The sequence below is a fragment of the Anoplopoma fimbria genome, chromosome 20 (genome assembly GCF_027596085.1).
Source record: "Anoplopoma fimbria isolate UVic2021 breed Golden Eagle Sablefish chromosome 20, Afim_UVic_2022, whole genome shotgun sequence".
In the NCBI taxonomy this organism is placed as follows: domain Eukaryota; kingdom Metazoa; phylum Chordata; class Actinopteri; order Perciformes; family Anoplopomatidae; genus Anoplopoma; species Anoplopoma fimbria.
The window spans coordinates 21610953-21624066 of NC_072468.1; the positions used below are offsets into that span (position 1 = coordinate 21610953).

The window sequence follows — 13114 nt, forward strand, 5'->3', positions numbered from 1 at the left end:
GTGCGTGTTGCACTTCTGTAGAAATTACACATTCACCACATTTGAACTCAGCCTGTGTCGCAAAATCTTGTAACTATCACCTAGGAACACTGAGGTCAATGACTGTAAGTGCTGATTGCACTGATAAAAAAAAAAGCTGAAGTGTTGTGAGTTGTCTTGTGCAACTACCGACTACGTAAGTTAGAGAGTGAATGCAGACCAAACACCCCGATAGCTGTTTAAAGACGGAGCTGATTTTGGTTGAGTCATGAAATGCATCCAAAATAAAAATGAACCTCTGACCTTGTGTGTTTATCTTTGACAAGATTTGTGTTTCAGGCAGGTTGCATATATCTTTATCGTATTGTCAAATAAATTACATGACTTAAAAAAATACCTTCCCTTTTTTAAATCCCACAGTTAATTACAAAACAAAAGATGCAATGAGTTCTCTGAATATTAACAATGACTATCTGACATGTAGTTAGACATGCTTGTATCACTAAAATAACCTTCAATAACCCGCACATTGTTGCAGCTGTGACTGTTTTGACAAAGTGTGCAAGCTGTGTAAATGATGTTGATGCGTGCCAAAAAGTTGCTCTATAAATACTAATATTGAAAAATACTAGAATTGAACAATTTTTAGGTATATGTCTTTTAAGCAGTATATTGGGCAGCTTTTTTACGATCAGTGTTTCCACAACGTCATTACATATTCAGAGTGAACGGGTAAAGCGCTGTGTTCTTTTTTTAAGCAGCTCTTCGGTCATGTGTCTGTTCTAAGTGTGTGTGAGTGTGTGTGTGTGTGTGTGTGTGTGTGTGTGTGTGTGTGTGTGTGTGTGTGTGTGTGTGTGTGTGTGTGTGTGTGTGTGTGTGTGTGTGTGTGTGTGTGTGTGTGTGTGTGTGTGTGTGTGTGTCCCCATGACCACACCCCAGCTGCCCTGAAAGAAAGTGTGCGCTTCAGCATGTTCCATTGACCACAGCAGTACTGCAAGCCTTTGCACATCCACAGTTCCAGAACACCTAATAGAACAACAGACATGGACTGCGGCGTAGCGGCCTCCCATCCCAGACCCTCCCCCATCTCCATCCAACACCATCACCCCTCCCCTCGCCCCTGACCCCCTAAAAAATACTCCCATGTAGTTCAGTGTGAAAAGTGTCACGTGGCTTTTGGCCCAGCAGCTCAAGTGCGTTTGTTCTGTGCCGATTGTTTTAAAGGATTTTGCCTCCATCAACAGAAAAGTGGAAGGGATAACTTTTTGGAATTCAGCCTAGGGCTTCCTCTTTGACGTTTCGCTCACTCCTGGCTTGCACTCTCTCACTCTTTCCCTGAGGAAAGGCTGATACTTAAGAGGGTTGATTTATCCTGAGGAATTCAGGTAAGATGATGCCAGGTCTTCTGTTAATTGCTGATGCCACTTGGCAATGGCAAGAATGTGGATTAAATGTAATAAAGTAAAATGGGTATCATGGCGTACTAACTAATGAGTGTTTGTCTCACTGATGGGCCTAGAGGGCCTTCAACATGTGATTTGGTTTAAATGTGAGTTAGATTTGGTGTTTTGTTTAAAATCTGTATTATACAGCATAATCCCTATGATTCCTTTTACTTACTAAATTATATATTTATCAGGATCATATGCCAGAACTTGAGATTCAAGATGTATCTGGCTCCTTTCATAAATGATAAACGGTGTTCAGACACTCCAACTGATTGACACAGATGTTTGTCATGCCCTCCTGTGAAATTATGATTTATTGGATGGGTCATATTACTGAGTTTAGATTATGGATATCTACAGTCAGTGCAGATACATACATGTAGGGGCCTGGGGTTTAACTTGTTATATGGGTTTGAGGTGTCGGACTAATTCACCCAAAAATGTGCCCATTTGTTTTTGTTTATGCTTTTGTATGTTCTTGTTTAATAACCCTCTTTAATATTAATCTGTATCAACGATCACCAAGTTAAAGTAAAAAGTAATGCACTATGTGTGGGTTTCTGTTGTGTTTGTAGGATATTTTTAGATTTCTGGTTTTATGTGGTTGGACCAGGAAATTCACATACTTGTAGCTTGTTTAACTGCAGGAGTGAGAGTAAAAAACATGTTCAAACAAGGACAGAAAGAGAGCGCATGTTGCTATGAGCTGATTGTATTGTGGTTGGTATGATTACTCATTAGCTTTCACGATCAGCTCTGTGCGTTGTCGTTACAGCTAAGTGCGTAGTCAAGACAAGCTGATATGCATATATATATATATATATATATATATATATATATATATATATATATATATATATATATATATATATATACAGCTCTCACATCCTCATCTAATTTTGGGCAGCATCTCTCTTGAATGAAGAACTGAATATGTTGCTAGTAGCAGACTAGTGTGTCATTCACATGACAAAACTAACTGATATTGATCACACATTTCTTTACCCTCTCAAAAATATTCTACAAGACAGAGACACCTGTGTCGTCGAGGGAATGTAGTGGTACAAATTTAACACCGTTGCCAGGTGGTGAAGTAATGGTTAGAGAAGGTGGTGTGTGTGGTGTTTTAACCCCCTAGTCATGAAGGGTAAATCATAACAGGACATGTACATGTATATCTTTCCTTCATTAGAAATCATAGTCCCCCAACTGTGGCTCAATAATAATCCCAGATTTTCACCTGTGGCGATGTCTTTTCCTGCATACACTGCTTCAGGCCGTTCCTGTCTCCTTAATCCATTTCCTACTGAATAAACATTAAAACCAAAACTATAACCCCTGTTATATAAAATGACTATGCTGACTACCCAACTTCTTCTTTTTTTGCACAGTGCGTAAGCCTTAACCGCTGTCATAGTGTCACTCATGATGCACAGCTTCATGGGAGGGGGCCTATTTTGTGCCATCGTGGGGAACATCCTGTTGGTGGTCTCCACAGCCACAGACTACTGGATGCAGTACCGTCTGTCTGGCAGCTTCGCCCATCAGGGCCTGTGGAGGTACTGCATGTCTGGCAAGTGTTACATGCAGACTGACAGCATTGGTGAGTGGGAAAATATCTTACTTGGACACCTACATTTTCCCTCCCTCAAGCACAGCAACTCTCACCAGAGTCTAGGTTTTACTTATCTGAATACACAGGCGATTATAATGACTGTCCTCATTTCTTGAGCAGACGGCAGCAACAGTAGTGGAAAAATATTGACAAATATATATTTCACTTCCGGGAACAGTGTCTAACATTTCTGGGGAGGTATTGATAGAAATGGAATATAATATATTTTCTTTAGACCCCATGGAGCCAGCTGCCATGTATCTACAGTAGCCCAGAACAGACAAACCAAATATTTGCTCAAGATAGGGCCATTTGAGTTTTTGCATCAGCCATGGTAGTTCTCCTACACAGTTTTAGCTCATTGCAATTCATAACCCCACCCTAAAATGGTGTCAAAACCTACACCCTTGACCTTTAACAAGACTGAGAGTCCACAGCCATGCTAGCTGCTCTGTGAGGATGTATTTAGGCATAGTGGTGCTTTGAGCTAAATAATGCCAAAGCTGGCATGCTAACATGGTCACAATGACAATGGAAACACTTGGTTTTGCATTGTCAAATGTTAGCCGGTAGCATGCTAACATTTGCTTATTAGCGCTAAATACAAATTACAGATGAGGCTGATGGGAATGTCATTCTTGTTGCAGGTTTTGGTAATAAACCAAAGTTTTGGGGAAGTTAATTGTTGGTGCTAGATGAAAAACTAGGGGATCACCAAAGTTATAATGATACATTGTCTAGAAACCATCAATTTAAATGGAAGATTTTAAAGTAAACCATCCCTTGGTTGCAGATATTTTACGTGCCAAAGTTCTGGACTGATCAACTGACAGACCCTTGATACACACACGTGGCTAAAAATAAAAGTGCAAATGTTCCACTTCCTGTGCAACTTGAAGAGTTGATGACAGTTGACTGTACATCACACTTTTTTCATACTTTCACTGTTTGATGATTGCTTGACTTCAAACAGCATGACACTTTTAATGATGGCTGTTGTGTGATTCCAGCAGTGCACTGGAACAATTTTCAAGTTCAAAGGCAAAAGTAAAATGGAATAAAATGTCTGGGTTCCAGTTTAAGGGGTCAATAGAAATATCAGGAAATTAGGTTAATTTTAAGTTGATTTTCAAATGACATTAAATGCTTTTTGGTATGAAACAGTAGATATCAAATGAAAGGTTTATATTCTTTTATTTATCTTGCTGCACATATAATTAAAGCATGTTCTCTCCCTTGTTTTACTCCTCATTAGCCTACTGGAATGCCACTCGTGCATTCATGATCCTCTCTGCCATGTCATGCTTTGCTGGCATCATCGCAGGAATCCTCTCCTTTGCCCACTTCTCAGCCTTTGAGAGGTTCAACCGCTCATTTGCTGCAGGGATCATGTTCTTTGTCTCAAGTGAGTCATACAGTAGATTCAGATTCATTATTACACTCCGCTAAAAAGGAAATGCAACCAAATAATGTCCTATTCATTTTGTTTTTTGTGAATTTTCACATCATGTAAATCGCAGACAAAGTTCAGTAACTTGATAGCAGTTGCACCTTGTGACTTCCTATGTGTTACTCTCTGTCCACAATGCCAGCTCTCTTTGTTCTGCTTGCAATGGCCATTTACACTGGAGTGACTGTGAACTTCCTGGGAAAGCGCTTTGGTGACTGGCGCTTCTCTTGGTCCTACATACTAGGCTGGGTGGCACTGCTCATGACCTTCTTTGCAGGTTTGTTAAATAAAAGAGTTCAGTAGAGTTTGTTGTAACTTCTTCTTGTTGAAAGTAAGCCACACAGTTGTGAATATGTGAATATTATACACAGTTATTGAAGACCAAGATAAACATTAGTTAGTATTCCAAGTTCTTGGACAGTTCTGTCAAATCCCCCAAAAAACAAATCATGAAATCATCAATACAATGCTGTCAAAAGAACACTTTAATTTTTTGAAATTTTATGTACAGAAATTCCTCAATTAGTACATCACATCTCATCAGCTTTGTACTCACGAAAAAGCTCACTATACATTTCCAATCTAACATTTATTCACACCATTGACTTGTACTTAATGTGTCTGTGTACTGTAGAAATTGCTTCTGTGGTAATTAACCCTCATTGACGTGTGTTTTGTTTTGCAGGTATATTCTACATGTGTGCCTACAGAATGCATGAGTGCAGAAGAGTGGCCGGCCCACGTTAAAGTTAGCAGGAGACAACGTGTCAAGGGTGCAAAGGATAGCAATTCCCCTTGCAAAATAGAGAATTTACTGTAAAATAATAAAACTTGGAATTTTGCAAGTGCACCAAACATGTCTTGTGTTTTTTTTCATAAAATAATCTACGATTGTTTGCTAAGGAAAGCAACTCAGTCCCTTTGAGCAGGATTAGCTCCTCCTAAGCAACTAAATATTTTATAGCCAAGTAACCAGCAAAATCTAGATATGAGACATTGTTTCCTAAATGAACTGAAGTGCACAGCATTACACAATCTCATATAACATCATTGGTGGTGTCCATATTGTATGAACTTGTAATTTACATTTAGCTAGTGCTTGTGGGCTGTCTTTCTAATCCTGAAACATTGAGTGCACGCCTCCTGAAAATTGACTTTTTACTTGTGCAGTGGAATGAGGAGGAGGAAAAGTAGAAGATGATGGGATCAATACAGGTGTTTAAGGTGCTAAGCAGCAATGTGTAGTACCTCCATTTTGGGCTCTCACCCTGGAAGTAACCCAGTACATGAGAGAAGTTGTATGGCAGCACACAAATGAGAAACACAGCTAGAGTCCCCGTGGCCATACCAATGGCTTTCTGCCTCTGCATCCGGGATATCCTGGGGCGGCTGTACAGGATCATAATGCAGCGCAAGTAGCAGAAAACACAAATTAGAAGAGGTGCAAAGCAGAGCACAATGAAAAACTCCAAACGCACAGGGAGGAGGATTTCCAACTGCTTCTCATTAAAGCTCTCGTAGCAGACACTGGAGGTTTTGTTGGCGAGGGATGGGTGGTGCTGGGTGATGAAAACGATACTGCAGTGTGCAGCTGAAATTAGCCAAATAACAGCACTAGTGACTATCGCGTACACAGGTTTGAGCAGCCGCTGATAGGCCACAGGGAAGGCGACCCCGATGTAGCGAACCACGCTGACCGCCATCAGCAGCAGGGAGCTGGTGTAGATTGTTGAGAAGAACGTGAAGGAGTTGATGGAGCACAGTGAGGTGGGCAATTGCCATTTCATGCCTGACGCTGCCTCGTGCATCTTGAGAGGCAGGGTCATCAGAAAGAGCAGGTCAGAGACAGTCAGATTGAGTAGCAGGATGTCTGTCGGAAGTGGCCTGGAGTGGATCTTGACGCTGAAGGCGTAGAGAGCCAGGAGGTTGGCCGGCAGGCCTATGAGGAAGGTAATGATGTAAACTGAGAGAAGGATCTCGCTCCATACAATCAACTCCATCGCCCTAAACCAAAGGAAGTTAACAAACACCAATCAAAATCTATTAATAACAGAGACAGATGGTTCAAATCTACAGATTATTTGTATAAAAGAGACAATAAAGATAAATCAGTGAAGTCTGATTTGGTCCAAATAAGAAACATTCAGGTTGTTTCTGATGCAAAGTAAACGGAGATTGTGAGGAAATATAAAATATGTTTTGACAACCTCATAATCTTAAAGTCCCAGTCACTTAAATGTTAACCATACGGTGACCCCACCACCAGGAAACACATTTGGAATCTGCCATCAATCCCAAATTGATTAAGAGGTATTAACTTGCACATAGTACTGTCGGTTATAGTAACTAGACATCAAAGAAATTATTACATTTGGTGCAGTTGTGAGTTTATTTACATCAGCAATTTCTCAATGTATCTGGTCAAACACTTTACTGACTTAAAAGTAGTGAAATTAATTAGGTTTCACTCAGCAACCTTGCAGATCATTGAAATAACAATCACTTCTATTACATATGATAATTAATAAAGCTAGTTAGGAAAATGGCTTTTCATGACAAAACAAACAATAACATCACAGATGTGGAATTTGAATAGCAAAAAACATCTGCAATGATACATTTAAACATATTTACTTACCTACAAGTAGAAGTTTTCACAATGTTAAGGCTGAAATAAACAAAAACTAAAGCTCCGTGCTGATTGTCTTGCTGGGCCTTTCATCAAAAGAGTTTAAAACTTGTGAGTTCAAAGATGAGCTGATATAAAGTGTTATCAGACGGAAACAGCGTGTCATATAAAACCCCAGTATGACTCACTGCTCTCCTCTTTCAATACTGAACACTGTGCAGACACCAATTGGTTAATATTAACTAAAATGCAAAACTCAAGCTCATGTTGACTTTCATATGGTGTATGTTGATAAAGGATTGCCTCACATTGGTCTCTGCAGGAATAAACTCTGACATAATTCATTTTGGATTTCATCAAGCCATGAGCATGCATTTATTTAAAGTTATGCTTACACCACAAACTTAGAGCATCATTTCAGATAAACAAATTATTCTTCCACAAAGACATTCAATTTATGGCGTCCTTTTTTTGGGAGTTCGTGTCCAGTGTCAAATCAGAAATCTGAGAAATAGTTTAGCAACAGAACGTAGAATAGTAGTTGTGTAGTCCTTCTCCGACAGTAGATTGTTTTTTCTGTTGCTTGGGAACAGCTTGAATGTGAATTTCCTCTTGTCACCTTATTTACATTAGCATCAGTTAACACTGCAGCGGAAATAAACAAGGACTCCTTTGTGTTTAAAAGTGTAACAGGCACTACTGGGTTTTTAAGTTTGTTTACAATTCAATACGAATGAAATGCTTAAATTTGAATATATATATATATATATATATATATATATATATACATATATACATATATATATATATATCAGTGAATATATATATACATATATATATATATATATATATATATATATATATATATATATATAACTGTATATATAAACTGTATAAAAGGAAACTATGCAGCACATAAATGTGGCACCAATCAGTTGTTTTGTGCAATGCAGGTAAGTGGGGTCAGTAGGGACCCTACTATGTGAGAGCAGCAGCAGATGCCCTCTGATCAGCAGTTTCGATAGACACCTTCGTTGCAATCCACACTCTGTGGGGAGTAAAGAGAAAGGTTTTAATAATTCTCAATGCTTGAGTAAAACAACACAAAATATAAATCTTAAAGTACTGTAAAAATGACAATGAATGGAGGCAAAACAAACTATGGTCTGTTTACATCATTCACATTCACTGCACCTGTGTCTGTGGCTGTACCTTGCTTTCTCTCTGGGGGGGTGCTGCGTATCTCTGGTCCTGTTCAGCTCTCATGGATATGCTCATTTCTTCCACAAATTCATTGTCATAAACACAGGAAAGTCTGTCCTCCTCAGGGTTACTCTCGCGACTGCATGGTCTTGATTGTGCGTCCTCATCTTGTGATCTGATAGCAATATCATATACATAAATAAAGACAACTTTGTGTGCTGATATTGAGAACAAATGAGTTGTATTTACCTTTGAAGACTGGTGTATGGTGAGTCTTGTGGGACATTGTCTGATGGACTTTGTGGCCTAAAGAAAAATAGGATTTTAAGTCAGCAAATTAAAATAAAAAAAGTTAAAAAAAATCCATTTCATATCATAAAAGGATACCAGTGTTGCACACAAAATGTTGCGGTCTATGGGTTATATGACAACAATAAAAATGATTAATTATAGCAGTGCAGGCATTATGTTTGACAAACAGTCAAGTCTACCAACCTGTTTCTAGATTGTTTTCTGATAATGAACATCGCACACCCAGACAGCAAACCAATCCCTAGGAGCATTGAAGCTAACAGCCACATATACAAAGAGGCTGTAAGAGGAAAATAGCTTAATTAATCAATATGATCTGGTCTGCTTTTTGGGGTTTAGTTTGGGAAAACAGCAACAGTAACTTACATGTGTTTGAAAAGACTATAGACAGCTGTTTGGTGTCGCTACCCAGGGAGTTTGTGGCTGTACAAGATATGTTAGATTGGGTTTGAGCTGGCCCACTTATTTCCCCAGACACTACATTGTTTGATTTTGCAGAAAGAATGCTGAATGAGGATGGAAGAGTGTGATTTCCATCGATGATCCAGTATATAGAGGCATTAGGCGAGGCCTCAGCCTGGCAGACACACTTCAGCGCTTTCCTTGTCAGGTGGCAGGAGGACTCAGGCAGGATTACTGGGGCGTCTAAAAAAAAAAAGATGGAAAGTTATTTAACAAGTAATCAAACCTCTCTGACATCTTGAATGTACTGCATGGAGTGGTGTACTTTACTGGATTATTTCCAATATGCTATTTTCATCCTTGAACACCACTACTTTTTAGATTGATATATTTTACTTTGGACTCCACTACATTTATCTGGAAGCTTTAGTTATATGTTGCAAATTCAGCTTGTTTATACGAAAAAAAACCTATTAAATTATGATTTATTAATATGGATTAAGCAACCCAACAGTAAATAAAGTATTGCAATTGTTCTCCAGCCCTAACGCATTAATGCATCAATAAGTACACTTTTGATATTTTAAGTATATGTTGTTGCAGGACTTTTACTATGAGTAGTTTTACACAGTAGGAGTTCCTTCTTTTTTCCATTTCATAGTGTTATTGTCCCGGCATTATCAAATTTAGATTAGGATAAGAGTACATTTCCCATCATTACCTTTTATGTATCTATTCTTTTTTTTTATTATCACAATTTCTGAAGCCATTGCAGAAATTGACAGAAATATGGTTCTCATCTAGACAAAGCCCCTGCCCTAATAGGAAAAAAGCAACCCTTAGACAGACATACCTACACTCGGGCCTGGGACGATTTAACGCTGACGCTCCTCGCCCGGTTATTTTAATGGTAAGTAAAGTAAATCGATTGTTATATGTTTTGCAGACATGAGAAGTGACCATGGTTGGGTACACACAGACATGGGGAGTCTTGCTGTCTGGTGTTTGTTGGTTTATGATTTTGTTTTATGATGTATGTTGGTGTCTCATGATTGCCTTGCAACAGAGTTCATTCTGTTCTAAACAATGTCATCACAAAGTCCATTTATAAGATGTCCTCGAGATATTTTAAGCACATCCATCTTTTTTATCATGCATCATTTAATACACATTTCTCGAAACTTCAGCTAGACATAGGTGGCATCTTTGAGCAAGGCTGCAGGGCATGCTTTTGTATTGGCTGACCCAAATGCAAGGCGCTGCTGCTTTTTGAGTGTTCCATTTCTCTGGTGATGTTGCTTGGTAACCATCAGAGAAACTTTTTGGTGTGAATGTTTATCCCTGTTTTCCCAAATTAAATTAACATTAAATCAGTAAATTCTGGCGCATTAAAGGAAATAAAATGTAGTTTTATTTTACGTTGAACATCCAGATCCACCCAGTTGGACTTCCCCTCGCCTATGTCATTGTAAGCGATGCAGGAGAACGAGCTTTTTCTCGTGATGTTGCTGAAGGGCCTTTTTCTCTTAGTTGACGTTATTTCGTTGTTCTGACCCATCTGTCTTTTGAGCCATATGTATTTGTGTGATTGAGGGTTACAGTCAGCAGAACACTCCATGGTGACGCTGCCACCCTCCACTATCGGTTTCTTTTCCAGTATCAGGGTCACAGTCACAGGTTTATCTGTGGATATAGGAAATAATAACGTATAAAAAAATTGTAAGACCTGGCCTGCAAATTTTCTTCTCTCATTCATTGTATTTTTATGGATAAACGGCTGTATCACTTACATAAAATGTTGAGTGTTATTTTTTGACTTTCTGTGCTGAAGGTCATGAACTTTGCAGAACACCACATTTTGGTGTTATGCATTTCATAAGTTGCCAGTCCATGAAGTGTCTTTGTGTATGACCATTGGCCCTGAACGTTCTCACTGAAGGCCATCGTATTGGAATTCTTTAAAAATGAACTTGTGGTCCAATGAAGGGATGGAGGTGAGAGAGGGCAGGAGTGCTTAATGCTGCAGTTGGCCTGGAATATTTCCCCATCCACGTTTTTCTTCTGAATGGAGATTGTGGGAGCTTTTCTCTCTGGAAATTAAGCAAAGTGATAACGGAACGAACATAGGAAAATATAAAAAAAGAATATATGAAAAATTACTATTTATTTCTGGATTTAACAATTGTGTAAATAAAATGTACTATATAACAGAAACGGGGTATGTGAAGTTTACATTGATCACAGCTCATTAAGGTGAAGTGTTTAGGATCAGTAACTGTGTAGCACTCAAGTGTAATCAAGTATAAAGGGCCTATAATGACAAAACAACTGCCCTGTTAAGATGGTTCAGCTGCATGTGGCTGTAGTGCAGTGAATAAAGGTCCAGTGGTGTTTCCTGGACGCTGTTGAAATATGTTAAGAGTTTGGAAGAATATCTTTTTTTTTTTTTTTTTTTCATGGTAATCTTGCATCGTAGAGTATTTTTTTCATTAATGAACGTAACCTTCAAACTGCTGAATTTAGATTTTTTTTTTTGCATTCATGCTTTGAATTCCTAAATTCAAGTATTTACAGATACTTACTTACCAACAAGGATAGTTACAGTTTGATGATGGAATTTCTGAGTCTGTTTAGCGTCTGGGTTGATCCAAACGTATACGTTAAGGTGGTTGTCTGCTATCTTCACGTTATGAATCACCAGGGTGCAGTTGCCCTCTGCTGCTTTACCCGGTACTGAGGTGCGTCCTCTGAACTGGTCTGCCACTTTGGTTGGGTTGAGCCCATCATACACCACAGGATAATGTATGTTATGGTACTGGTACCAGGTGACCCGGGAATGAGATTGTGTCTGACATGGCACCACAACACAGCTCCCCTCCACAGCGCTAACTGTTGTGGGCACAGTGATGCTCCAGCTTCTCACCTGCTGGAGCATTGACATGCCTTTGTAAGGGTGAGAGGGGAAGTACAGAAGACAACATTAGGTGTGGTTGTTCTGTTTTGGGGTGCTATGTTTGGAGACGAATGAGAGAGTGAAATACGTGACACAGATGAATGTTCTTATCCACAGAAAGATGTTACCGTTAGAGCTGATAAACCACAAAGCTGAGTTTGCTGCAGTATTTAGAGCTGTCCGCCATAGCGAAAAAAACAGTGACTTCTCAGAAACAAAGTGAGAATATTACCCTTAAATACCATAATGTATGCCAAACACACAGGATTGTCAGTTTTCTTCTTAAATCATATAATGATCCTACAGCAGCTTATTTCTTATATGCAGTGCAACTATATATATAGTGTTTATGTATGGCATTACTTTTTACATTATCAGGAAAGCTGTAAATACTTTTTTTGTTGATTACCATATGTTATCAAGCAATGTGCGTTGCCATGGTTACACAATTATGACTTTTTGTTCCAGGTAGTGACAAGAAGGCCCAATTCCACTCAAAAGAGGGGTACTACAACAGTTTTCTAATAATAATCTTAGTAAAAATGAAGGGTCAGTAATTTCTATATTAATTTGTTGTGTCGAGGCCAAACTCTCAGAAATTTGGTATTTTAAGATGACTAATATTTAAAATATTAGCTTATTGCATTATCTTCTTATGTTTAAAATGTTACTCAGGAACAGAAATAGAGATTCAAACACATAAAGCAAAATATTACCAGTTAACAAGCTCAGCAGTGGAAGCAGATGAGCAGTCCCCATGAAGACAGTAGTCGCTGTACACAATCAAGTAAGTCACCTTTTGACCTCCTTGATTTCAGAAACACAGCAACTGTCACAAATGTTACTCCAATTAGATTACAGAGCAGATGTTTAATAGTGAGTCAAACATTGGTTATAAAGGTATAAGTCACTATGTTACTGCAAAATCATCCAGAGTCATTATTTGACACTTAAAGCAAGCACATGTAAGATCATCATGTGTAGCTGGATACATATTTTCCTTTTAAGTGATATTGACAAGAGCGCTTACCTTGCCAGATGAGCTGCAGCGTGAATGTGTCTGCAATGGCCCACGGATGTGTTACTGTGCACAAGTTTACCTTTTTACCACCACCTAATCCCC

At 38.8% G+C, this 13114-nt stretch overlaps 3 protein-coding genes across 4 annotated transcripts; 1 reads left to right on the top strand and 2 right to left on the bottom strand.

The window, feature by feature from the left end:
• Nucleotides 1-2852: 2852 nt before the first annotated feature.
• Nucleotides 2853-5248, top strand: lim2.5 (lens intrinsic membrane protein 2.5). Its single transcript, XM_054622144.1, has 4 exons — nt 2853-3030; nt 4298-4447; nt 4635-4769; nt 5178-5248. Exons 1-4 carry the CDS (start codon nt 2853-2855, stop codon nt 5237-5239), a joined length of 525 nt encoding a protein of 174 aa, XP_054478119.1. The 3' UTR covers nt 5240-5248.
• A 303-nt stretch (nt 5249-5551) lies between these two features.
• On the bottom strand, nt 5552-7855 carry LOC129109158 (free fatty acid receptor 3-like). Its single transcript, XM_054621158.1, has 2 exons — nt 7131-7855; nt 5552-6496 (listed from the first exon to the last, which is right to left on the bottom strand). Exon 2 carries the CDS (start codon nt 6490-6492, stop codon nt 5581-5583), a length of 912 nt encoding a protein of 303 aa, XP_054477133.1. The 5' UTR covers nt 6493-6496; nt 7131-7855; the 3' UTR covers nt 5552-5580.
• A 158-nt stretch (nt 7856-8013) lies between these two features.
• LOC129109751 (myelin-associated glycoprotein-like) lies at nt 8014-13104 on the bottom strand. 2 transcript variants are annotated; one of them, XM_054621876.1, is made up of 10 exons: nt 13022-13104; nt 12708-12798; nt 11625-11981; nt 10829-11128; nt 10458-10721; nt 9003-9281; nt 8820-8916; nt 8574-8630; nt 8334-8499; nt 8014-8169 (listed from the first exon to the last, which is right to left on the bottom strand). In XM_054621876.1, exons 2-10 carry the CDS (start codon nt 12748-12750, stop codon nt 8131-8133), a joined length of 1602 nt encoding a protein of 533 aa, XP_054477851.1. In that variant the 5' UTR covers nt 12751-12798; nt 13022-13104; the 3' UTR covers nt 8014-8130. The 2 variants fall into 2 exon arrangements, with proteins under 2 accessions (XP_054477851.1, XP_054477850.1); XM_054621875.1 differs by having other exon boundaries at nt 12708-12820.
• Between the last annotated feature and the right edge of the window lie 10 nt (nt 13105-13114).